The following is a 27,576-nucleotide window of genomic DNA, read 5'->3' on the forward strand; positions in this document are numbered from 1 at the left end:
AACTGTAACTCAGTTGTTCTAAAATTGTGCAGGTGTATGGATATATTAATATATTTCAAGGATTTTTCGTTAGCCTTCACCTTGACTGTCGTGTTTCAGTGTGGTGTGGGATGATACAGAAGCTGTACACTCTGTTTCTGCATGGGAAAAACAGCTTTACATAATTTTGGCCTAACAAAGGACACTGATAGTGATACACTAGGTGATCTTCAGTTCATGCATGGAAAAGCTGTGGGAGTTTAATATCATGGCAGGAAATAGAATTAATTACAAATACTCATTGATTTCCATGTAGGTACCTCTTTATTCATAACTGTTCATAAAACTGTTCCCTATTTGAGTACTTTTCAGTACTTGTGAGATTTAGCATATTTTCTAAAGGGAAATAAAGAGTTATTTATTCTTCTCTCTATAGAGTGAGAGAATAAGTGTCCAAGGAGTGAAAAAAGCCATTCATCAATATGCACAATGCTTTTTTAACTCTGCTCTTGAGGACTTGGTTTTAAGATATTTTGAAATTATTTTCAGAGATACTCATCACAGGAGGAGGGTTACATGGTAGTGCAGTCCTGCTTTTCTGAACACTTCAAATTGTAGCTTTTGTCAGTTTCTATCTTCAGAAACCTGCTGGAGACATAAGGCAATCTCCCCTGTTTGTTGAGTTTGTCTCCACTAATCTGCTACCTCTCTTGCGTACTTCATTTTCTATGAGTCTTTAGTAGTACTTTTTTCTGTTGGGTAAACAGTTTCCCCATGTGGAACATTCAGGTATGCATTCATTCATCTTGACTTTGATGTTTTTCTCTTGGTGAAATGGTTTGAAAAAGCGGTTGCAAACTACCAAATGAAGCCTAAGAAACTTGTGAAGCAGGCCTTACTCTGAAACCTGATTGCAGATTACAAAATTCTTGCACTTGGCTTCCTTTGTTTATGAAAGCTGCTGCTGCTCTTTCATGAGTAAAGCTTGATTTTTATTCTTGTAGCAACTATCAAAGGGCAACTTTGAGATTTTGGCCTGCTTTTATTTTTCTTATCTACATATATTCTGGGTCAGAAGTCAAAGCAGTTTCTTCCCTTGTATTGAGAAGCAGTATTGGAGGGTGGCCTTTTGGCTTAGTACTTGGCTTTGTTTGAAGATGCATATTCAAACCTGTGTTTTGCTCTCTCATTCTCACCGACAATACAGTGGCCAGAAAAAGTTTTATTTTAGGGGTGGGGCTACAGGAGGATATAGGCTCTTCATTTAAATTACTTAAAACTATAGCAGGAAATGCAGAGACCTTTTGAATTTTATTACAGTAAGTGGTTTGCAGTAATTTTTTTCTTATTTGTTCATAAGGCCAAATCACAGTATGAGCCTTTTAGTAATGGAAGTCTCTCTTTTCTTTATTTTATAGAGCCTCTTTTGTCAGTCCCAGTTCCTCAATCCATGTTAACTGGAATTTTACAGCCTCAACCCATCCCAGCAGGGGAGACTGTAATAGTTCCTGAAAACCTGCTGAATAACTCGGGAGTCAGACCAGTGATTCTGATAGGTAAGTCTTACACTGGGGAATCAAATGCTGCATTTTGTACTAATACACACTAATACACACTCCCCAGGAAAAAGGTTTTTATTTCTCTTTTTGTTGGTCCTGTACAATACAAAGTTGGTTTGTCACAGATAGTTTCCTTTAGTTGCTCAATATTTAAAACTGAAAGTCAGGCGATTTCTGGAGAACCTGATTTGCAAGCAGGTCACCACTAGGTCAAATTTATGCAGAACCACTGGCCAAATCTAAGTTTTATACAAATAAGATTTTTGTAAAACCCAAAAAGAGAACAATTTCCAAGTAATGGAAATAGCTTTCTGGTATAAACAACTTGTAAACTAAGCAAATATTTCCTGCATCATTTATAGTTCAGATCTTGAAGCCCCTGAATTCTACATGAGAACCAGAAAATTGGTTTGCACTGACTAAACAGAAGTAAATCATACTAACTTTTTGTCATTTATAGTCCATAGTTCTTGTAAGCAATTGAGATAACACATCAGGCTTCAGGCTTTTAAAATCCTTTAGCTGTAAAATTACTTTGTTAACCCTTAGAAAGACATTGCTTTAAGAGTATGACTTTTAGTGTGAATATGCCTTTCAACCTGAGCTATTTGGGCATAATAAATTAAAATAGATGGGTCAGCTAGGTGCTGCCAAAATTCTGATGAGTGAATTTTTTTTTCACTCTCTAATTTATTTTTATTTAGGTCCAGTATAGTATAGATGATCATATAAAGTAGCTTCAGTGTCAATAGAACATGCTTGTCAAAACAGTCTGTGGAATCATTTCCATGAAGGAATGGAGAAGTGCTCCAAGTCCTGACTTGCACAGATAATTTTAATACACACAGCTCCTGGAGAATTACCAGGGCCATGTACACCAGTAAATCTGTCAAGGATAGGGTTACGCTTCTGGCTTGTTTTGCTCAGCGTTGTTTCTGGAAGCCGATTATAAAGCTCTAGCGTGGTGCTCTAATGGTTTTCAGAGAAACACTTCCTTATTAAAGATGAGGGTGCCTACAGCCATCAGCTTAAGTGCAAATTGAATGCAGCCCTTAGGCTCTTGGAGAGCTGCCATTAAGTCCTCAGTTAGGCTAAACTGTTAGTGGCCCTGAGAAACAGCGTCCTATTAATAGTACAGAACCAGATGTACCCAAAAGGATGGATTTGGCAAAATCTCTGTGGAAATGCTTCTTTTGAAATGAAAAACATTCTGAAGGAAAAGAGGAGTTAGCCTGTGCTCATGTGCTTTACCTTACAGAATAGCATGTTTAGTTGTCAATGTTTATTTTACCTGTTTATGAAAACAGAATGGGGAGGTGGCAAAAAAAGTGAAATCAATCCCAGCAATACCACAGTGGCTGAATCAATGCTAATGTGACTTATGCTGCTTTTATAATGTTAAGATCAATGTACTTTTGCTTTCATTGATTTTTTTTTCTTTGTACACTATATTATGGAGAATCTGTATTTAAAGGTCAGGGTAAGACCCAAACAGATAATATTCTCAGCTGTATTTGGTTAACAATAGTTATTACCCTGCTGGATATCATGCAGTTAATGTTAGTTCTTGCAAATGTATGTGATCACTTCTTGTAAAACACAGCAGAGGATCACTGGCCTATAATTTATTTTTTAAGCTATTATAATGCCAAGAACAATCATTGGTGCAATGTATTTTGCTAGATAGCTTTAAGAAAATGTTTGGAAATGTATTATTGTGCAAGATCTCATGTAATGGGCAAATTTTATGAATTTCTGTGGGGGTTTTGTTTGTTTTATCATAGGCTATGGCACTTTACCTTATTTCTATGGAAATGTTGGTGATATTGTTGTAAGTCCCTTGCTGGTGAACTGCTACAAGATTCCACAGCTGGAAAACAAGGATTTGGATCTCTTGGGCTTGTCCAGCAGTCAGCTGCTAAGTGTGGAGAATATGATACTTTTAACTATTCAGTATCTTGTTCAGCTAGGTAAGTACTTGGTTTTATTTGAGACTGTCCTCTTTTTCCTTCATACCTTCTTTACATCCCTTTTAGGGCCAGTTTTCTGGCTGCTTTTGTGGCTGGGAGAGGCAAGTGGCTCCATCTAGTGTGTGCGACTTTGCCACTTGGCTCCTGAAACAGAAGAAGTGAAGTGAATTTAAAGGCTGATACTGCTTCTACTCTCCATATGGGGATTGACCAGGTCACCTTTGTGAAATGGATTTGCAATGCAGATAACTCATTTTCTTAGGGTATCAAACCATCAGTTATCACAGCCCTTTCTAAGGACACTTGGTCTGTTTTATTCAGTTTTGTGACAAATGCTGGCAGATGTGTGATGGTTGTCATTGTTTTGGTGACAGCACTGTTTACATGAAAACCACATTTGTTATTCAGACTAAGGCAAGTGATTCAGTGAATATCTCATTCTTGTAAATGTTTTTGAAATGGACTTTTTGCAAGTTTGAGAGCAAATCTGCAAGCCACATTTTTTTCCTCTTGTTGCAGGCCCAGTCATTTTCCCTACCTTAGAATAAAAAGAACAGTGGTAGCAGCAAGGTTTTAGAAGTTAAAAATGCAGGATAGTTTTGGGAAACTTCTATGGTAGTCTCACCCTAACTTTTGTATTTGAAAAGATGCCACTTATCACAGGGGAGTGTGAAGTTACTTTTGTGAATAGCACAGTGCGTCTGTAATACATAATGGTATGAAATATGCAGGTGTTCCAAAAGCAGCACAACTGCTGATAGCCCTACAATTTGGGGACCAAATGTGCTCCAAACCCCAAACATGCAGGTTTCACCCATAAGTGCTTACACTTCACTGCAGTTTGTGGAGGAGACAGGAAGGAAACCATTTTCCATGTTGTAACAACACTCTCTTAAGTGACTTGTTAGCTTTGTTTGTCATTCTCTGCCTCACTAGTTCATTGGATGCCATGTTAGAACTGACAAGGGGTTTCTTGATTTTTTACCGGATGTTTTTCTTTTACCTTCTTTCAGTGGGCTTAAATTTCTTATTTGAGATTTTCATCTTTATTGGGAAGTTGTAGAGTGTGTGTGGTAAAACCAGCTGCTTCGCACAATTCTGGATTAATAGGGGCAGCTTGCAAATTTGTAGCCAGCTGATAACAGCCTTTCCAGTTAAAAATAAACTATTGTTGAAGCCTGTGAGTCAGTGAATCATGCTCCATGAGCAAGTCTAACTTCAGATGGATGCATCAAGTCTATACTTGCTGGAAACTAGAGGAGGCTTCATGCAAAGCTTCTGTAGCAGAATTGTGTTCATTGAGCACTGTGACTTCAGCATAAAGCAGTTCTCTTATTAGCAGGTGTTTAGTTTGCCTTTTGTTCTTAGCTGGACAAAGCTGAATAGTTTGCTGTTTGACCTTTTGTGGAGACGTGTGCCAGTGCTGTAAGATGAAAGAGCCTAATGAGGAGGAAAGTAAAAACATTCTGTAGAGGAGGGGATCAAAACATGTTGCTGGTTTGAATATTGCTTTTAACTTGAAACTGTTGGAATTGTGACGGCTGCACCAAAATGTAGCCTTTGTCCCATGTTGTTAAATCAGAGCAGATTATAAATGAGTGGGGGATGGCCAGATTCAAAAGTTTTTGACAAGAAGAGACCAATACAGATATAAATTAACAATTTATTAATGTAAGCCTCTTTTTTATTGAGAAAGTAGGACTAACATGTTTTTCTTTTCTCCAGAGTATATTGCGAAAGAGTAAGATAAAGGCAAAGATAAAAAAACAGGCAAAAGCATGAAAGAGAGGCTTGCCTAATTTTTTTCAGATCTCACTACTTGTATAAAATGTATTTGCAGATGACTGTGATCACAGATGATAAGACTATTAGCTATGGAAGTGTTCCTTTTTTGGGAAAAAAAAGGGATATAGCTGAGAATTTCTGTCAGTGTTCTTGTGAAATTATGGCAGCCTTAATTGTAGTATGATGCTGTTGTGTTTTCAGAAATCAGCTGAGCAGCTCGTGATGATATTACAAATCAAAGTAAAAAAAACCAAATGCATTTCTGATGCTTTAAACCTTTTTTAAACCTGTGATTGTGAGCTGTAGCGTGGCTATAAATAAATTCCACTGACTGTGATGAAGGAATAAGTAAAAAAAGATAAAGAAGTGTGTTTGATTTTAGTGGTTTTTTTTTTTTTTTAGTCTACCTCCAGGACTTATTCAGATTTCATATTTGTTATCTTTGGCAGCATTCATGGTGAAATGTTCTCAAGCTTTGTTTTTATATATCAGAATGCCCATATTTGCAGTATGGGTTACATTCCACCATTTGCAATCATCAGCTTTTTACTACTGTACTGCCATTTCTACAAACACCATCTCAACCTATGCAGTGCTAAGGTGGTCTTTGTTCTGGTTGAAAAAGATTTCTGAAGCCTTTGTTATACCTCCTGTTTAGGATTCTGAAATCATTCTCCTTTCCTTTCTTTCTTGTTGTGGTGCATTTGAGTAATTTTGGCTCTAGATTTTGTGTGCTGTGACAGCCAGAGGTGTTTTGTAGTTTTAATGTCCAAATGCACATCCAGAGTCAAGGCTCTTGCAGGGCTTTGCTTTGAGTGGAAAGGATAGTCAGGAACTAAAAGTAAGAGCTTATTCCAACAATTCTCCTGTCTTAGGTGGTTGGAGAAGGGTACATACCCTGTGGTATGTACCCTGAAGGTCCTCTACCCAGAAATAAGTGTCATCCAGAAATGGATGGCATTTGATTATATTGACTTAAACTGTATAGAATAATGGAATAGAATCATAGCAGCATTGAATCATTTAGTTTGAAAAAACCTTTAAGATCAGTGAGACCGATCATTAACTCAGCACTGCCAGGTTCGTCACTAAACCATATCCCCAGCTGCCACATCCATGTGTCTTTGAATGCCTTCAGGGATGCTGAATACACCACTTCCCTGGGCAGCCTGTTCCAATGCCTAACCACCCTTTCAGTGAAGAAATTTATCCCAATGTCCAGTCTAAACTTCTCCTGGCACAACTGGAGCGGTTTCCATCTGTCCTGTCACCTATTGTCCAAGAGAAGGGACCAATCCCCACCTGGCTACAGCCTCCTGTCAGGTAATGGTAGAGAGCAGTGAGGTCCTCCTGGCCCCTTTTTTCTCCAGGCTAAACAACCCCAGCTCCCTTTTCCCATAAAACTTGTGTTCACCAGCTCTGCTGCCCTTCTCTGGACAGGCTCCAGCACCTCAACATCCCTCCTGCAGTGAGGGGCCCTGAACTGCACACAGGACTCGAGGTGTGGCTTCACCAGGGCTGAGTACAGGGGGAACGTCCTGCTCTGGTCCTGCTGGCCACGTTTTTTCTGGTTGAAGCCAGGCATTGGCTTTCTTAGCCACCTGGGCATATATATGCTGGCTCATGTTCAGCCAGCCATCAACCAACACCCCCACGTGCTTTTCCAGCAGGCAGCGTTCCAGCCATTCTTCCCAAGCCTGTTGCTCTGCCGGAGGTTGTTGTGACCTAAGGGCAGGACATGGCACTTTGTTCAGTTGAACTCTTGGGTCTCTCGCTGGTCAGAGTGACCCAGAGAAGAATTAGAAAGTCTCTTTTCCCAGCCCAGTGCTTGAAGAAGGAGTCAGGGCTCTTCAGTTCTCAGTCTCAAGGTTGTTTATTGTTCCTTATCTATAAAATATTTTCTCCTGTCCAGCTGAGGTCCGTTCAGCAAGACAGTCCAGGCACTCTGCCTGCCCCCGGGATGGTGTTATGTCTTTATACTAAAAACTACAAATACAATGTTTACAATTATTTTCCAATACCTATCACCTATGTTAGACAGTGAACTTCTGCTCTAAACCAATCTGCAAGTGCCAACATCACAGCAGAAGATGGAGGCCAAGAACAAGCAGGAGAAAGGCTGAACACACCCAGGTCCCTCCATCTTGCCCCCTGAACCCCCATTCTAGAAACTCCAAAATCTACTTTTTCACCCTGTGATAAATTCAGTATCATTCTACTTAACTGTCGTGGCCTGCAGATCTTCATATAAGGTAACTTGCTCCATGGGTCATAATCAAAACCACAGGCATCTTGGGCTCTGTGCCAGGGTCTCTGAGAGCCCCCTGGCAGGGGTCCTGGCTGCTCAGGACAGCCAGAGGGATGTCCTGGGTTCCGACATTGAGCCTCAAACCATTGTCCTCAGCCCATTGATCCAGCCTGTCCAGAGCCCTCTGCAGAGCCTTCCTGCCCTCTGTCACCTGCAAGCTGCTGAGGGTGCCCTCATACGGAATTACTGGATACTGGGAGTTGAAAGGGACCCATAAGGATCATCAAGTCCAGCTCTTAAGGGAATGGCCCCTGTGGAGTTTGAACCTACTACCTTGGCATTATTAGCACTGTGTTTTGACCAACTGAGCCAATCTCACTCAACCCTCTTGTTCATATCATCAATACAGATATTAAACAGACTGGCCCAAACACTGAGCCCTGGAGAACACCACTTGTGACCAGACACCAACTGAATGTAACTCACATATTAATATTTTATGATTTTTTTTGCAGTTTTGTTTTTGAAATCAAGATGATCATTTGCATGCTCATTTCTGCAGAGAAGCTTCTATATATTCCCTTTTAGCATCGATATTTTTTTAAGGAAACTATTCACAACCAAAATCAATATCTATAATTTTGTCTTACATCTCATCTGATATTAGTTCCATTATTTTTCTGGACAGCTGTACTTTCTTATAAGTAATCTGAGTGAAATTCTGTGTATTCTCATACTGAGAATCCTCTTTTCCATTTGTATCATTATTTTAATCTTCTTGGATTCATGATGATGACCCTTGTGTTTAGAGCCTGTCTCTTAAGTAGCCTCCCTCAATCAGCAAAAGCTTGCTTTAATTTCTGTTAGTGGCTAACATCATTTTCATTTGTTCCTTTATTTCTGCAGAGGAACATTCTTCTCTGCTGATATATATCTAGTTTTGTTTTTTTTTTAATTTTGAGGTCTTCAAGGACCTAGAATATGTGATGCTTTCTTAGAAGGAAAAAGAAAATCCATTTCCAAAAGAGAGCTCAAAAAGAGAGCATTATGCCCATGCTGTGTTAAATTGGACTCTTCAGAATTTTTCAGTTTGCATCAAAAATGAAAACAGCCTTGCACTTACAAGTTTATAGTTGCCTTACTATCCTGTGGTAATTGGATGGTGGCATTTCCATATGTTACTTCTCAAAAAGGCAAAAATGACAACAGGTGGCAGTTTTTACAGATTCTGTGCTATGGGTTATTTACCCACTCCCTGTTTCTCACACAACCTTTCTGTTTCCTGGCCTGAAAGAAAACATAAAACCAAACCCAGTATTTTACATCTCTCTGATATTTAAGCTCCCCCTGTTTAGTCATAGAAAAGCAAGATGATGAAGTGTGAAGCTGCCTCCTTTGGCACTGATATGAGATCTTGGCAATATAAGCCATGGTTACTTTTTACTCTGTGTTCATGAATGTTTTTAACTGTTCCTGAATATCTTTGACAATGAGACAAACTGAACAGAATGTTAATTGAAGTTCAATTGGAGAACTGATGTCAAGATAGGATGGCTTATATTTCTGTTTTCCAGTTCAAGTTGACAGTACAGTTGACAGAGTCTGGGGAATGTAGATTTAAATTTGCATATTCTTCTTTAGGTTGGGTGCTTGCAGATTTGCTAAATTAATTCAATTAAGCTAAGGAAGAGGTTAAACATGTTTATTTGCATCCATGCTTAGTTGATTAGTATGCAAGATGAGAAAAAGCAAAACAAAGAGCACTTAACAGGCTTTGTCAGGCTGCATGGCTGTGATTAGGGTACAAGGATAAGCATTTTGGTTTTCTGCTGCAAAAACATATGGCTGCGTGCTTAATCCTTCTCTTCCAGGCAAAAGGCACATATTTTCCCACTCCCTTGTTTGTCCCACCAGTTGCTGAAGCTAGGAGTGAGGTGGAATACCTCATTGTTTGGAGGAGGAAAAAAAAAAGGTGGTGGTGGAAAGGAAAGGCTTCTAAAATAAAAAAGAGTAAGCCACATGAGTAGATATCCACTGAGCAGCAAGTGTTGTTTTTTTTTAAAAATAAAAAAATATGGTGAAGGAGCTTGTCAGATCAAGACAGATATGTAATTATTGCTGTTTCAATAACATTTTTACATGAGACACTGTTCTTCTATTTGTTTGTTTTCATTGTAGGTCCTGACCAGATACCCCTGAGGGAAGAATTTGAGCAGATCATGTTGAAAGCTATGCAGGAGTTCACTCTGAGGGAGAGATCCTTGCAGATGAGTGCACAGTGTATCTCTGTGTCACCAGGTCAACTCCCTTGGCTTGCCAGGTTAATTGCCAGCGTGTCCCGGGATCTCGTGCACGTGGTTGTCACCCAGAACTCCCTGGCAGAGGGCATCTCGGAGACCTTGAGGTCTCTCAATGAAATGAAGCATCAGCAAAAGCTACCAGATTATGTAGTTGCCATTTGTGCATCCAAGATTAGAGGAAATGAATTCTGTGTAGTGGTTCTAGGTGAGTATATTTGCAGAGTGCTTCAAATGGCAATGCCAAATTCATTTTCTTGAGTTACTGATCTGGTTTTTAAATCCCTTTTGTTCTTTTTATTCTCCTTTGTATTGTTGCACTGCAATGTCACAGTTTACTGTATCTTCACCAAGACTTAGAGTACTGAAGTCCATGAGGATATGGAAAAGTATCTTTATGCCAGTCATTACTACTTCTTGAGAGGCCTGAGACTTTATTGTTTGTGTGATTGCCTTAGAAAATATCTTGAAGTGATCCAGTGACAAAATAGTTGCTTTGTCTTTGTTTCTTGTAACAACTGCGATATTTTACATGGCAGGGTCTTCTGCAGACTGCTCAGAACAGAATGTGCTTTTCATCCTTTTTGTCCTTATTTTTAACCTTTTTATTCTGCACTGATGACTGGCTGTGCTGTCTGTGTGTGAATGAGTGTGTCTGGATGGAAATGAACTTTGACTAGTCATCTTTCCTTTGTAGGCAGATAAACCAGTAATGCCATTTTTTACTTTTAAAATCTTTTTTCTCCCACACGCGGGATAATTACTTTTTTTCCTATTTATCCAGAATCCTCCATTTATTTTAAGGTGCAGATATTTATTTTGAGTATCATTTGTCATACAAGTATTCAAAATGATGTGCAATTGCAGAGAACCTGCTAACATTAGTTATATCAACTAATTCTCCAGTCACTAATGAAGTAGACTTGAGACTGCTCTCCCAGTCTACTGGGTAAAGGCAGTGGAGATCAATGATTGAAGATCAGAGTGCCCCAGACTCCTAGAATGAGGAGGTTGTGTTGACAATAAATTGTGTTAAGGTTTGCTCTCATCCTTTCCCTCTCTCTTCTCCAGGTCAGTATCAATCTCGGGCGCTTGCAGAGAGCATGCTCACCACCAGTGAATTTTTAAAAGAGATCAGTTATGAGCTCATCACAGGGAAAGTTAGTTTCCTGGCATCACATTTCAAAAATACATCTTTAGGTGAGTGATTCTAAGAAGCAGAAGTTCTAGCTAGCCAAGATAGTCTTGTCTTTAGGGTTGGTGTGTCTCCTGTTCAGCAGTTAAAATGCACATGGATACAGCTCTCTCTCCATTGAGAGGCATTCTGTTCTTTTCTCCTCCTTGTGTGTAAAAGAGTGCTTGTCTCCTTCACCTGTGTGGTGGCAGTTCATAACCCTCTGGCAAAACATCTTTAACCCTGTCTCGCTGTTGAATATAATAGCAGGGCATGTAATACTTATGTAACCCATAAGTACACAAGTGTTTTCTAGTTTGTGCTTTTAGCAAGATTTTAGAGGTTGTTTTATGGTGTGTATTTCTTTGTAATCATCAGATGTCACCAGCAGCTGTAAAGCCACAGACCTGAAATTATACAACTGTGGCTCCTTTTTAAAAAACAAGAAAAACTAATCCAGCTGGTAAATCAGTAGATAGAAAAGTATTCTCCCTCCTTCTCTTCTCTGTATGCCCAGTCCCTTGCCTGAGTGCAGATTTGACACCAGCTGTGGGAGAACATGGGTGTGTGTAATGTTCAATGGTGTTTCTCTGAAATGGTTTCCTGGTGCTGCTCATTCTGATCTAGGTGATGATTTGGACAAGCTGCTGGAGAAGATGCTACAGCAGCGAGGGGAAAGTGTCATTATTCCTTTTAATGGAGATGTTAGTGAGTGTGTGTCATCTCAGGAGGCAATTGCCATGGTTTCTACGCAAGAACCAGGTAATTTTTTTTACGTGCAAGATATGAAATAAGTGAGTAGCTCACTAAACGTCAGAATGCATACACCTCAGGAGAATCTGGGGGCACATTTGCAGTCAGTGTGCCAACCTTAAAATACTAATACTGCCAGCTAAATGTAGCAATACAGCAGTTGCTCAGACAGAAAATCTCTGTAATAACCTTCAGCAATTTTTTTCCCCTGATGTTTTTATATTCTATTAGCTAAAACATGTTATTTTCTGTTAGGCATCAGGCAAAGTAGAGAAGATGTTTCTTTGTAGCACTAGCAGAGTGGATTCATCTCATCTTTTTGCTCAGAGAAAAGGAATGTAGCCTTGAGTTTAAGGCAGAGGGGAATTGTGTTCTCCTTCTGATCTCCTCAGCTGTCCTCCTGCCTGGTAATATGCATTAGACCATTGTGCTCTGAGGCTTAAACTTCTATGTGTTTTAATAGCTTGGGCTGAAAGGGCTAGGGAAGTGTGATCTGTAATTTGTTGATCTCAGATGCATCTTATTCAGCCTAATGTGATAAGATTCTTAAGTGCAAAAGGTAAGCTAGGATTTCCTGTCTAAAATTGCTAATTTTCAAAATTGTTTAGCTAATCAGAGTTCTAAACATACTTTTCATAGCATGATACTGGGAAAAGATACACTGAGCTGTTGTGAACACTGAGATTCTTTCAGGTCCAGTATCAAAACAAATTCAACCTCCAGTAAAGCTTTTTTCTGTGAAAGAAAGGTATGCTATTGGTTCATATTAGTTAACTTAAATTCATCTATTTAGTATTAAATCTGAATGAAAGCAAAATGGTTTATTGTCTCCACATGGATCAGGAGATCCAACTAGAAGGGCTGCCAGGCACTTTGTTCTGGCACCCTCAGAAGTACAAGTCTCAAGCTTCCTCAGAGGATTAATTTGAAGGGAGAAGGATCTTTAGATTCTGGGGTTTTTTTTCTTCTTACTGTGTACTTTTTTTTAAACCTTCATATTTTCTCAAAGAATTGTTCTAAGTTAGCTTTGTCCTTAACATGTGGCTGTACAGTGGTTGAAGCTATTCAGAAACTACCTGAATAAAAAAAAATAATATATAATAAAGTAGTAAGTCTCCTAGGCAGTGAGAGGGACATTTCTTCCATAGCAGACCTGCTGAAATGGACACTAAGGCATATTTGAAGAGGAGATAATCACATGTGCATATGCACACATGAAAACACATCCTTGTGTAAAACCAACACAGTAGTAAAAGTGGTATAAACAAAACACTGTAATACCATTATAAATTTTAATCTGGTAACCTGCAAGTTGAAAAATGGTTAATGAAGCATGGATTGTTGGACACAGAATTGACCTAATGGAAATACTGAAATGGAACATGCTTTTTATTTTGAGTAAACATGAGTGCTCTGGTCAGTCTCTCAGTTCTCTGCATCTAGTGTGATATTGACGTTCATTAAGTCCAAATAAATCTGAGTTTCAGGAGAACATTAGAGCTTTGTACCATTCTCTCTCTGCTTTTTATTGTATGTACACATGTACATCTTTTTATATATCTAGGTATGTGCATGCATATTATGTATGTGTTGGTTCATTTAACAGAATGCATTTCATTGTGTGGGCGCTGAGGTTTCCTTGGGTTAGAAATCCTTAAAACACTTAGGGCATATTAAAAATTGGTCAGTGGTGTACATGAAGTCATCTGATATATTACCACATTTTTATCAAAGAAAGAAAGTTGGCATTTGTGATCTGGACCAAACTTTCCAGAGAGTTGAGATTTATTCTGGTGAGTGATGTTTTTTTCCTGATAATAGAGGGTAGGCTGTTTGGAGGGTCACGTTTTGCTGGGGGGTGGGAGAGTAAACATGTTTCTTGCTGTGTTTTGTTTTCTTTTTCAAACAAACACACTCTAGATTTGGATGTTGATACCTTCCAAATTTACCAGCCACAGCTCACAGTTGCCAGAAAGCTCTTGTCCCAGGTTTGTGCTATAGCAGACAGTGGCAATCAGAGCCTGGATCTGGGCCACTTCAGCAAGGTGGACTTCATCGTTATTGTGCCCCGTTCAGAAGTCCTGGTGCAGCAGACCCTTCAGCGGATTCGACAATCAGGTAAAAGGGAGGGGAGGGCAAACAGGCTGATAAACACCAGTATGGGATGTTACTCCGTCATTACTGGTGTATGGGGAAAAGTAAGCTGCTCCAGCACATCTTTTGTCCTCATAGTTTGTCTTTTATTGTATTTCTTAAAAAAAAAAAAATTACAACATCATTAAGACCCTTAAAAATACCTAATTGATGCATATTTCAGAGTAGTTTACTTCTTTAATTCAAATGGCATTCAACGTCGTATGCATTGCACCATGCCTAATATATGAATATGACAGCAATATATCTTTACAAAGACTGGTTGTATTGACACAAACATTGAAGCAGAGCATGAAAAGTATGATATGATTGATATGATATGATGTATGATATGATATGATGCAATACAATACGATACAATATGATACAATGCAATACGATAGGATATGATTGATATGATATGATATGGTAATAGGAGGAATCAGTTTTACAAAAATTAGTGATATTTGCAAAGGAAAGGTCAGGGTGACTTTTTCTGGCTCAAACAATATTAATATATTAGCTTAATGTAGGCAAGTTTGGCCTAGGATCAGTAATGGAGTGTAACCAGCTGAGTGCTGCTTTGGAAATGTTTGTGGAGGCCTGATGTTTTCCCCCCACTTTTTTATAACGTGAGAAGTTTCAGGCACTTTCTGGAGGAAATCCAGAAGCCAAGGAGCACATTTTGGCCTCTGTTGTGAAAGAAATCCCATTTGTATAATCATCTTCCTGCTGGGGCCTATCAGTGATTTGGCAGACAAGTGGCAACTTCCCATTGACCCTTCATTTTTGGATGCACTCAAAGGAAAATATTTTTGTTGTATTCCCCTTTTTGACAGGTGTGCTTGTGGACTTGGGCCTAGAAGACAATGGGACAGCCTATCAGAGAGCTGAGAAATACGTGGTCCGGCTGGACAATGAGATTCAAGCTAAATTTGAAGTGTTCATGAGGCGCGTGAAGCAGAACCCCTACACGCTCTTTGTGCTGGTTCATGACAATGCCCACGTGGATTTAACAAGGTAGCTGCTCCAGTCTGCTGAAGGCAAACCACCCTCTCCCAGCATCTTCCCATTAGGTTTTTCAGAAGACTTGCCATGTTAGACACATACTGCTTTGCCTAGGTGTTTTTAAGGCATTTTGTGTCTTATAATCAGAGAGAATCTCTTTTGGTTCCCCATGATATTTGTTACCTAATTCTGATTCAGCTGAAGGTAGGTGAGATTAGTTTCAGATTATTGGATGCCTAACAGGACTCTTTTTACGGTTGTGTGCTATGGTGCTGAAATCTAGGGGAAAATGCTGGATTTTGCAAATTTCTTTGTTCTTCTTGTCTTTTTTTTTCTTCTTTTTTCTGTGCTCAAACCCAAATGTATCCGATGCTCACTAGCTAGTCGTGCTTTAATTCATGTTTCTAGCCCTGATAATAGTGTTGTTTGTGATATGAGAAAGCTTACAGACATTTTAAGTCTGCATCATAAGAAAGATGCCATAGCTTCTGTAAGAAAAGGATCTTAAAAAACAGCTGTATTGAATTTGGCTTTAGGTCTAAACACAACATGTACACACATGCAAAAACATTTATTCCACCAAATCACAACTTCATATTGAAAGAAGAAGGAAATAAGTTAGGCTTATTATTCTGTTCTTGTTCCATGAGTAAACAAAGGAGAATATGTGGTTTAAACATGATATATAAGGTTGTGGGATTCTTTTCAATATTAGAAATAGTGAAAGGTGTCCATTCCCATGGCAGAGGGGTTGGAACTAGATGGTCTTTAAGGTTCTTTAATGTAGAAACCATTCTATGGTTCTATAATAAGCAAAATACTCTCCTTGAAGGACAGCTGAAAAGAGACAAAAGCAACATTATTTCTACCTGGTCTCCCCATTCACTTTTTTTTATTTGCTCTACTTTGAATTTGGAATTTTTGAATATATAATGGAAGTAAAGGCAATTTCAGCAGCTCAGAACATCAGTAGACTTTCAGGCTCTCCAGCCTTTTAGAAATTTGTTATTTCAGACTGGAAATGCTACTGGATTTCATAAAATTGCTGCTATATCCTGTCCCCACAGCTCATGGAACAGTGTTTTTAATGAGAGGGGTTTAATCAACTTTGGTTTATTTTTGGTTTCCTCCATGTGATGTTTTTTTAAGTTGCCACACTAATCCACCTTCTCACTGTCAACAGATTTTGATCCTTTATTTAGGTATTTGCTGTTTTTCCTCTTTTCCCTAAGTTTATCCACAGAGAACAGTCAAACATTTTCTGAAGTCTTTTACCTTTCCAAAGAGATTTTTTTTTGACCCATGGTTCTCTGTGTCATGGTCAGTTAGAGATTTTTCTGTAGGAAGATAGTAATCCATTGAATTTCAGGACATCAGTAAGGCAATTCTTTGCATTCTTATCTCTGCAGTGCCATTTCAAGTTCCCTGTCACATGGTGAGCCTAATCATGGTCTGGCTGATAGAGTTATTAATTGCAGGGAGGTGCTTGAAGCGTTCAACCTCCTTGTTCTTCAGGTCAGCTCTTTCCCTTATGCCCTGCAAACACAGCAGTCCAGGATCAGCTCTAGCAATGAGGTACATTGGATACAATCTGACACTGTGGTAAGTGTTTAACTGTGAATTTTAACTGTGAAATTTAATGTGGAATTCATGCCTAACAGAGTCTAGAAAATGTGTGTGTTGGGAGGGAGCTGTTTCTCTGCTGGAGTTTTATTCTCTCAGATTTCAGGTGGACAGCCCTGAGATAGTGATGGTAGAGGTAGCACCTGATATTTAGGACCAGGAATTAAACAGTTTCCTTATCTAGTCATGCAAGATGAGAATCCACTTTCTGTGCTCTGGTCAGACAAAGCTATGTAGATGTGCCATGAAGCTCCAGAGCTGGCTTTCCCTTTTCAAGCAATCTGACTTTTGACTGTAAGTTATACCTCACATATCCTGTCAAGTCTGTTCGTTTCATTCCCAGTCCTAATTAAAGTTGTGTGCTAGGTTAACAAGTTTTGGTGTAGTAGATGCTATCATTGTGCAGAGGAAAGATCCTGTTGGATATTCTGCACTATTAACTTTTTCCATCATTTCAGCCAGCTGATTCTGAGGATGTTTTGGATAAACCTGCTAAAAATAGCATTTTCTCTTATTACTTGTTTGGTGTATTTATATCAGATTTGACTTTACTGTGCTGAGTGGACCATTAGTTTCTGCAAAGCATCTTAAAATGGGAGCTGTAAAAATAGTTAATGTAAAATGACAGAATAAATTTTGGTTGATTGTTAATATAAACCATGTGGTGACCTTCTAAAATGGTCTAGACAATTTTTTGTTTCCCAAAAGTAAAAAATAATTAACAACTTTCAGTCTTCTGATTAAAAAAGTAACCCACAAAAAGCAAGGAGACTGTAGGTGGTTAATTACATTGCTAGAGATTACTGCTGATATAAATGCACTGGAGAACATGCTGTGCTTCCATCAAAGGCTCATGAAATTTGAAACACAAATATTCTGTCTTTCTGGTAGCTGAATGCAGATTTACATTCCAACAAAAAAAATTACTAATTTGTGATTTCCATTAGAAAAGCATGTAGACTCTGACAATCAAGAACAACTTTGGAAATTAATAATTCTTCTCTTTTCAAGTACCACTCTAAATAGAAATGAGATGACAGTTGTCAGTAGATCTAAAGCCAGAGACAGGGAGTCAGAAAATAATTAGCAGAATTCTAGAAACCCGCTGCAGTCACAGGTAGTAGGTAATACTGAAAAATTTGCAAGGACCTGGCAAATAATAAGTTAAGTAAAAAAACAATTTACATTTTATTGTATTCATTGAAACAAAAAAATAGCATCACTTAGGGAGAATGGATAAAAGGAGAAAGGATTCTTTGGTTGGGAAAGTGCTTTTCACTTATTTTTTAAAATGACACAAAAAATAAAAATTTGTTCTAGAATACCTTATATTTTTGCTGTTTGTGTACGAAACAGGATGATGCAGCAAGTGAAGAAAAGCTATACTTTGGTTTGAATGAATACAGCAAATCCCTCCAGTGGGGAGTCACAAGTCCCCTTTTGAGATGTGATGAAACCTTTGAAAAAATGGTCAACACACTTTTAGAAAGGTAAATAATAACATGGAAACTTGGGATTCTGCCCAGCTGGGATCTTAAAGATACATCTTTATGAGCCCCATTACGGGGAATGAAGACACGATGACCTTTGATGTTGATCTTGGAAAACATGAAGTATGTGCAATTTTATTTTTGTAACAAATTTAGTGCAGTGTAAGAAGGAAGGGAGTGGATGTCCTTCATTTATTTATAGAGGAGATCGGGCCCATTCAGCAGCAAGCTGAATTCAGCTGTGCTTCTCTCTTCTTTTGGCTCAGCCCTCACTGAGCTCAGAAGGTAGCACAGGTTTCATGCCTCACCACTTCTGGTGTCTCTCTCGTTGGTGGTGAGGGTGTTTCAAAAACAATTTTGTTATTTCAGTAGTTGGCCATGGTTTTGGTTTCTGCAGCTCAGGGCCTGTTAGTACCCTGCAGCTGCCTGAACAAGCTAGTTCCATGGCACATATCCAAGATACAATTAAATGTGCCCATTTCAGGAGTGAGGGGAATACTGTAATTTCCAGCAATGTGGAGTTAATCTGCTGTGCATATCAGCAGGACAGATCCCTTATAGCAGTTCAAATAATAGGTCTCATGTTTTCATATCTGCTAGAACAGGATTGTTCTGTGTTCAATACTGTGTTTTCTGTTTTAATTAGGTCAATATAATAGTTGTAAATGCATCTGTATTTATTAAGTAAAAGTCTATATAAAATGTGTTAAATCAGCAGCATTAATAATTAAGTACATCATTAATACTTAATATTGTTATTATCTACAAATAGGCAATAATAATTAGGTCAGTTCCTTAGGTTTCTCCTATTCTTTCTGGTCAAATCCAATGGAGAAGTTAGTGGTCACTATCACTCTCTCGATCACAGAAGTTCAAGTGTGGGTGGGACAAAGGATGAAGGAGGATTTATGTATGTGCAAATAATCATACGAGATGAGGATAATACTAGAAATTGATGGCGGGTGAACCTCTCTACCTTGGTGCCAGGATATGTTTTTGTGTGACAGTTTATCAGTTTAGGCTCTGTTTTCAAGAAACTGGGCTACTCTGTCTGGGTGGATGAGCCATTCAACCTTACAAGCTGAAAATATTGCATACATTCTTGTATTATAAGAAAGGCTCCATTTGTAGTAGCAGAAGTGCACTTTTATGGCAGGAAGAGTAAAAAGTATTTTAAAAACTGACTGGTTTAATGACTGGCTTATGGTACCCAGAACAAACTACTGTAGCTAAACACAAACCGAAAACTTTCTCTAAATGGATATCATAGTATCTATTAGATTAGATTATCTATTAGACCAGAGAAATTTGGAACATCTAGTTATTTTCGTTATTCAGACTATTGTGACACAAGACCAGCACCCAAGGTGTAGTAGTGTAGTGTTTTTCTGTATTATGGTGGCAAGTGAGCTCATGGGAAATGTCTAGAAATTGAGTGGATTTTTTTTGCTTTAGTAGGTTTTAATTTTCTTTCTCTTAAAATTTTATTTCATATTTGTTGTCACTGCATGTAGCTGTAATGAAAGCAAAGATGTTGGCTATGTAAGTTAAAAGGCAAAATGGGAGTTCAGATTTGGCTCAGAGCCAGCAATTCCTATTGGTACATCCAATTTTCTGATGAGAGATTGAGAGTTGTGAAATGATGAAGTACTTCTCCCACAAACCACTTGAAGCCATGATGGTCCTTAAGTTTGTAGAAGAAAAAGCTTGTGGAAAGCAAAGCAATTATAAGCATGTGTTCTGGGAGTAAATTGGATATGAGGTGTTCCTTATCTCCATCAAGCCAAAGATCTTTAGCTAAAATTTTGGACTAGATGAGGGTAACAGAAGTTTATAATTCCTGTTACTTGAGCTTAGGACTTGGGCCAAATGTAGAGAATTTTTGTTGAAAACTTTTGTCCATGAAAATGGAAGACTTCATTCTTTGAGCACTACTGGGAAAAATAGTCACTTCTCCACTATGCAGTCCTGCATTTTGGCTGATTTTCAGACAGTGCTGTGTTTTTGGCTGTGCTAATGCAGAACCGTGTCGCCCCCAAGGTACCCGAGGCTGCACAGCATGGTGATCCGCTGCTACCTGCTCATCCAGCAGTATTCCCAAGCTCTGATGGCCCTGACCACCATGGCCTCTCTGAGGGACCACAGCACACCTGAGACACTCAGCATCATGGACGACCTCATCACAAGTCCAGGAAAGGACAAGAACGGCTGTGGCCACATGCTGGTCATTCGGGTGCCGTCGGTGCAGCTGGCCATGCTGGCCAAGGAGCGGCTGCAGGAAGTCAGGGACAAGCTGGGACTGCAGTATCGCTTTGAGATCCTCCTGGGGAACCCTGCCTCGGAGCTCACTGTGGCCAAACACTTCGTCACACGGCTCAAGGTCAGCAAGAGCTGAATGTTTGGTTGTTTGTTTGTGTGCTCACTGTAGTCATCTGGCTGTTGTAGCTGTTTTGTGCTTAGTCCCACGTGTTTATAGGTGAATTATTCTATAGGGAAAGGGCAGGTGTACTGTATCTGTCACTTGGAATGCATTTCTGTACTTTGAGCATAATAGGTAGAGAGATTTGGAGCAAACCTGAATTGTTACTGGTCCATGAAATCAAACACCAGCTGTTATTTCACTTCCTAAAGTTGAATAACAGCATGCATCAGATAGGGTTCATCTCTAAAAGCAGAGCTCAGAACTCTGTAGGCAAACTAATTATTTCCACCAACTTATCTGTCTGTCTAGTGTATCTGTTGTCTGCTCTGTTCATCCATCTTCTGCCCTTCTGATAACTGGTAAAGTATGCTGTTTGTCACAGATTTCTTTCCTCAACCCCTGCATGCTGAAAGCCTGAAGAGGCTACATGCATATATGCCTAGCATATCTGCACCTGCCTAAAATTTTGCATGGATTTACAAGAGCATGGTTCAAGTAGCCAAACCCACTTTATGTATTGACCTCACTACATTAAACAAAGAGGAGATGGGTTGTCTGCCTTAGGTATCAGCCTGAAAGTAGTACTGGTTATCTGTCCTGATCTTTGCTCACAGAGAGCCTAATTTTCTGCTTCTACTATGAGTTATACAGTGTATTCAAAACCACGGAAAAGAGAAATTAAACCACAGAAAAGAGGAAGGAATTTTGTAAGCCTGTCTGAGAGAGCTTGCTTACTGCCAAAAGCAGATAAAATGTCCTTTAAAGAAGCAATGACTCCTGCTTCTCAAACTTTATGTGCAGCAGGAGAGGGAAGAATGTAGTCATAAATGAGACAATGACATGTAAGATTAACTGCTCTGTGCTGGTGGGTTTTTTTGGATAGGCATGAATCCCACTCTTAAATAATTCTGGGTTGAATCCTGTGAGGACTTCTTAACCGTGCTTTGCCATAATGAGTTGCAGCCCTTACACACTGCTGAAGCAGCCTATGAGGCTTCAGCTGTGGAGCTGTTGCAGGTGGATATCCATGTAGACATTGGTCTGGAATAGAGGAATTATGTCAGGTAGAGAGTGAAAAACCTCTAAATAATTCTTCTTATTCCTCTCTCCAAAACATAACACATGTTTTTGGACTGAACAGAGCTGCAGGATTCTTTCTTCTTTTCTTGCAGTTTAGTAGAAGAAAAGCCCTCAAATCTGAACCATGCATATGAAAGGAGTTAAGGAGAGGAATTCAGTTTCCCAAATTTAAGCCTGTAATGTCTTTTTAGGTGGGGTGTGCCAGTAATATCTCAGAATAACAAAGGTCACCTGTGAGGCTGGTGCTGCGCTACCATACCTGCTGGTCTGGTGCCTGGGATAACACAAGACATGGTGTGAGCATGTTTGAGGAGCTGATTCCTATTACAAAATTCATCAGCCTAGGTTATTGGAGACAAATTTGATTTAGTCTCTATGCTGCTGGGCATTTGTTCTGACATTAGGTGGAGTACTGAAACTACAGGACTAGAGCTAGTGGAGAGCTTTCACTATGAGCATCCCAGCCCTTTTTTTGATGTGTGCATGGGGAGAGAGCAATATGAGGCTACTGAGTGCTGAGGCTCAAAATGTGGTCCCACCAATAAATACTCTAGGCTGCAGGAGGACGAGACCTCATCATGACCATTTTCAGAAGCAGGGAAGGAAACTTTACAGGTGTTAGTGAACCCAGCTGAAAAGTGTGACTTAACTTAGCCCCTCCTTCTGATGGCATTAGCAGGGTGTGTGATGCCACAGCAGGGCAGGGAGGGTGGGCAGCTGTCTCTGCAGTGCTGGTGGCTGCATTGTTCTGTCAGACAAGCCTGCTGGTCAGCCAGACCAGCCAGACAGGTCATTCATCTCCATCAAGGAGTCAGAGCTACAGAATGAAACAAGAGATGGAAGACAATTTAAATAACTATTTCACTGACAGGGATGCTGTCATGGCATGCCCTTTAAGTGTAACCAGAATCAAACTGTTTGGGAGACATTCAGAGGTGAGGTGCTCTGAGGGTTGAACCTCTCTGACCTTCCTGAGAAAGATGGTCAAGAAATATGTGTTCTGGATGCAAGTTTACATCTCAAAGCCCTAGGCACTCATTATTTTTAGGTCCTTAAGCTAGCAAAAAGAAAATCAAGGAAAATCAAAAGAAAAATTGTCTTCCCCTATCTTACTTTCCAGTCATGCACTTTCACAGAAACTTTGTTCTGTGGAGAGGCAGAAGAACACACAGCTGGACTAACCCTTTTGAGCCAGAAATTCTCTGCTGCCAAGGCTGCTTTCCCAAGTTATTGGATACTGCTAGTTAATTGGAGAAATAAATTTTTTCAGTAAGCTCTGCTGAACCAGGGGAATTGTAAGGTATAAAGACATGAGACTGATGCTACCAACTTTCCAGTGCTAGGGGAAAATTGTGCAGTTTTGCGGTCTCAGGCCTTGATAGACTGTGGGTAAGGAGTTCTTTTAGGGGGGATTACCTCCAGAGAAAGGTGAAATGTGTTTCTGTCACGTTATCTTTCATTGTATAAAATAATTAAACAAGGTTCATTGTCCCATTTTCATACTCCACTTCAAAGTCTTACTTTAGCTTTACATTAATGTCTTCTATCTGTGCACACTGAACGCATCAATGGCTTTTTTCTCTGACAGCCCACACTAATGCCACACCTGGTGAATATTTCCAGCACTGAATAACGTATGCTATGCACCTGTTTTTCTTTGCATTTAATGCTTGGCTAACAGTTGGCTACCAGAAAACAAATGCATGCCTGCACCCAAGGTCTCCTTCCTGTTGGCCCTTGAGTAAGCAAGCCCTGTATTCAAAGCAAAAGCAGGAGCTGGTGAAAAAAAGGAAACAGCTGAAGATTTAGAAGATGTCATTTAGGTGTGACTGGAATATTCTCTGTTCACAGGCTTGGAGGGGCAATGAGCAGGATGACTGGATTCCTCGCACCTATCAGGATCTGGAAGGTCTACCTTGCATTGTTATTCTCACTGGCAAAGACCCCCTGGGAGAGACTTTTCCCAGGTGCTGTTATTACTCTTTCAATGTGGTTGCTCTCTAACATGTTTAGATAAGTTGGATTTGATACCATCTAGCTGTCTTTTCGCAAAAGGAATGTTTTTTGTAGACTTCAGTTAAAACTGTTTAAAGGTTTGGAAAGTGCAGTTTGTGAAAAGTCTCGTGTGGGTCAGTAAATGTCTGTGCAAAGTATGAAGGAGCATACCTTATGTGCTGAATATTTTAAAAGAATTTTATATATTTGGGCTAATAAAATTGTTAATGAATATTTAGTAACCAATTAAAGATAGGGAGTATTCTTCAAAGTCAGAGAAAACAAAACTTCTTTTTTCATTTGAGTTGGCTTTCCTAGGTCGTTGAAATACTGTGACCTTCGACTGATTGACTCCAGCTACTTAACTCGCACTGCGTTAGAGCAAGAGGTGGGCCTGGCATGCTGCTACGTCTCCAAGGAGGCAATTCGAGGGCCTGTTGTAGCTCTTGACCTCAGTGAGAAGGAGCAGGAGAAGGCAAATGGCAGTGAGAATGACTCTGATGAGCTGCTGATAGACTTGGACCGGCCCCAGAGCAACAGCAGTGCTGTCACTGGAACCTCAGGTCAGTTATCCTGCTGATGGTCTGGAAAACAAGTCTTTATTCCTGAGCCACTGGAATCTGGATGCAGTGAGATGTTTTCTCAAATGTGGGTTGCTTAGCTGGATTCAGCTGCAGGCTAAACAATGAAATGTTAGTTGCAGATTCTTCACACTGAGCAATTTTCCTGTCTACTGCTAAAAGGAGACAGTGTTTCCATGGAAGGAATGGTGTGTCATAGTTTAGCGTCCTTTGTGATTTTGATTTTTAAACTTTCATTTCACATTTGTTGCTGGCTTGGATCCTGAAAAGATCTTAAAAATCAGACCAAAAAGGGCTAGTATAAAATTCTAGGAATAGAAAAATGCTGTGTAACTCTGGGAATACCTATGGATGAGGATGGATATCTGCCTCCTTGCCAAGACCAACAGAATGGTTGGATCTTGTCCTACCTCTTCAGGCATCACCTCCCACCAAGCCTTCCCTTCTTTGCCTTCTGCAGACACTTCTGGTTCCTTCCCTTTATTTCCCTATGAGTCTGAGGCATGAAGACAGCTGAACTGGGTCTTTGCTATGCACCAGGTCTTCCCATACACTAACTAAACCTGACAGGTAGGGAGGAGGGACATAGCCCAGCTCATGTCCAAGTTGCAGTGAAATAAATGCTCTGTTCTTCATAGAAAGGAAGATGCAATTGATCTGTGTATACAGTGGTTTGTTAAACTTGACTTTCACAACGTTGTATTATCAAATTCCAAATCCTAGATGGGAAATGATAGCTAGCATACAGAGATTAGGACTGAGCACTTGGAGTCTGACCCCTGTTGCAGCAGGGCATTTGCCTCTCCAGCCAAAGGGACAGACAGATGTAAATTATTTCTTCTTACATGGTGAAACACTGACCTAAGCCACAGCAGCATTCACTGAACAGAAGTGTTTGTGCATTAGGATTGTTACATAGATCAAATGAATTAATGGACTTCTTTCATCAGTCAGTAACTTTTCATTGCCTGCTGTTTGTTTTCCCAGGCTCCCTGGCTGACAATGGTGTGAGCTCCTCGAGTGCCGCAGACAAGTCTCAGAAGCAGGCGCCATCCCTGAACTTCCAGGCTGTGGCACACAGCTCAGTAGATGAGGGAGCTTACTCCAGCTTTACAGCCAGAGAGACCCTGAAGCAGGAGTGTGACTCGCTGGGTAACCAGATGGCCAGCAGCACCACTCCCAAGCTCTCCTCTCTGTCTTCAGTCTCCCAGACCTTCCAGTGGCCTGCCCAGTCAGCCAAGGACAGCAAGGCCCTCCGTGTGGCGCTGCCGCGCATCGTCATCCTGTCCAAAGCCGCCTACTGCCTCCTGAGCTCGCAGAAAAATGGGAACTTGCCTTCCTCCTCTTCCCTCCTGCCTCACGCTGACGTGTCTTGGCTGAGCTCCCTGAGGCCTCTGCTGCACAAGGACATGAGCAGTGAGGAGCAGTCCCTGTACTACAGGCAGTGGACGACGGCCCGGCAACACCACGCGGACTTCAGCAATCAGGCCGAGGCGTCTGGCACCAGGACTTTCCACCCCCGGAGGCTGCTTCTGACAGGGCCACCACAAGTAAGTTCCTCCTGCCTTTCCAGCAGTCTGAGGGGGCCAAGTTTGCAGTGATGTGTTCTGAGGTGAAAAATCAAAGTCAAATTTTAAGGCTAAGTCCATGCTGAAAGTGGTAAGGAGAGGAAGGGTCATGCTTTATGTCATGTTTTAGCCTAAGTGAAACACGTGTGGGTGGCACTGGGCATAACATTGTCATCAGGAGAGAAGCAGTTATCACTGCTGATCTCCCTGCATACCAAAGTGACACAGACTGTGACCAGGTTGTGCTCAGAGACCAATTTAGTAGAAGTGTTCTCAGTATAGTGGGCAACATTACATCTTGCAGTATTTTCAGGCAGAGCTGAACACAGAGCTCTGGAGTAAGCCCAGAGGCATTTATCTGAAATTTACCGAACTTCCACTGTAGAACTTTGGGTTGGCATTTAGACTTTTTTCCATCTCTGGCTCAGGTTGGAAAGACTGGTTCATACTTGCAGTTCCTAAGGATTCTCTTCCGCATGCTGATCCGGTTGCTGGAAGTGGATGTGTATGATGAAGAAGAGATTAATGCCAGTAAGTATTTAGTAGGTATTCTTAAGATGTCTCATAAAGAGCCTACTTGTGTATTAGTCAGCAAGGAAGTTTTTAAGCTCACTAAAAGTCTATGAATTACACCTACTACATGTCCTCTCCATTGGTGTGTAACTAGACTCTAGGTATCTGCATATTTTTCAGTATACATTGATAAAAAAGTGGACTTTATAATGGGCTTATCTGAGAATTATTAAATGTATTTTAGGCTGATACATCTGTGTAGAACTCAAACAAAAGTGAGCGCAAAGCTGTAAATGGGCAGCATCTGCCCATGTTCTCTCTCCCTGCAGGTTTTTAAGTGCTGTCTGCTTTTAAGTAGACAGGACATTTAAGAACATTTTGTTCCTGGCTGAAACCTAACTATTACTTACATTTATTTAGAAGTTATGTATCCTTTTTCAGTAAGATTGTCCCCTGTCTGCAGTTTGCAGGTTTTATGCTAAGGATAAAGGGTAATGGGATCCTCTTTGGATTTGTGCTCATTTGTCAGATCTCACAGATCCATTAACTGCCATGGCAGGACTTTGCCTTGAGAAAAGCAAAACCTTTTAAAAATTAGTCCTCTTCATGGTGTTCTGGTACATAATTCTTATGATCATTAGACTGGCATTCTGAAAATGTAGTTGCTGTTGGACCTTTGAAAAGACTAATATTTCTGTTCTACAGTGTTATTAATGCAAAAAAGGAAAAAGAGAAAAAAGAAAAATATATTTTCCTTTGATTTTGAGCTTTGGGGGCAGTTATTCCCTTGTTATTTGAATTAAAATACCTCAGAAACTTAGGATGAAATACCAAAATGCAGGAGATGTTCTGCACCATGCTGACAGGCCTGTTGAGATCATGGCAATGTGTCACACCCCTGCCAGGAATGCATGGAACTCCAGCAGAAAAGCAGTTTGCGGTTGGTTGGGTTTTTGGTTGCGGCTTTTTTGCTCCCACTACTTCTGTTGGAATGCTTCTCCAGAGCCCTTGTGTTCTCATTATTTTTAATACTACTTTATTCTCCACTCCAAATATGTTTCTGTCCCATTTATACACATTCTGTTTAGGATATTATGTATAAACATAATAATTTAAATTAAAATACTTTTTCTCTTCTTTGAGGTTTGTTTCTTTGGAGTGGTCAGGCAACTATCTTACCTCCCCTTCAGCATTCATCTAGGTAGTCTGGATCTTCTTACAGGGTTCTCACAAATGACAGGCTCTATATTCTCCTTATCAGTTTGGTACTCTGGCCTGCACATCTATTTTCAATTTATCCCTCTGGTGTATGGGTGAGCAGAACTGAATGTTTAACCAGCCCGGCCTACAACAGCTCATGTGTTTCCCTGCCTCCACTGAAAGCCCCATGATTGATGA

The 27,576-nt window shown here is 40.0% G+C and overlaps 1 protein-coding gene across 8 annotated transcripts in view; it reads left to right on the plus strand.

The window, feature by feature from the left end:
* Positions 1-27,576, plus strand: part of GREB1L (GREB1 like retinoic acid receptor coactivator) — a 132,909-nt gene that overhangs the window by 90,361 nt on the left and 14,972 nt on the right. For all 8 annotated transcript variants that reach the window (XM_064705951.1, XM_064705956.1, XM_064705953.1 and 5 more), the window contains 14 exons: positions 1,398-1,535; positions 3,323-3,508; positions 9,720-10,046; positions 10,910-11,038; positions 11,640-11,774; positions 13,686-13,883; positions 14,738-14,918; positions 16,316-16,508; positions 17,886-18,019; positions 20,060-20,399; positions 23,373-23,488; positions 23,835-24,079; positions 25,085-25,647; positions 26,094-26,196. In XM_064705951.1, coding sequence (XP_064562021.1) covers positions 1,398-1,535; positions 3,323-3,508; positions 9,720-10,046; positions 10,910-11,038; positions 11,640-11,774; positions 13,686-13,883; positions 14,738-14,918; positions 16,316-16,508; positions 17,886-18,019; positions 20,060-20,399; positions 23,373-23,488; positions 23,835-24,079; positions 25,085-25,647; positions 26,094-26,196 — 2,988 coding nt within the window. The remainder of the gene's footprint in view (positions 1-1,397; positions 1,536-3,322; positions 3,509-9,719; positions 10,047-10,909; positions 11,039-11,639; positions 11,775-13,685; positions 13,884-14,737; positions 14,919-16,315; positions 16,509-17,885; positions 18,020-20,059; positions 20,400-23,372; positions 23,489-23,834; positions 24,080-25,084; positions 25,648-26,093; positions 26,197-27,576) is intronic.

This window comes from Zonotrichia leucophrys, chromosome 2 (genome assembly GCF_028769735.1).
Source record: "Zonotrichia leucophrys gambelii isolate GWCS_2022_RI chromosome 2, RI_Zleu_2.0, whole genome shotgun sequence".
NCBI lineage: Eukaryota > Metazoa > Chordata > Aves > Passeriformes > Passerellidae > Zonotrichia > Zonotrichia leucophrys.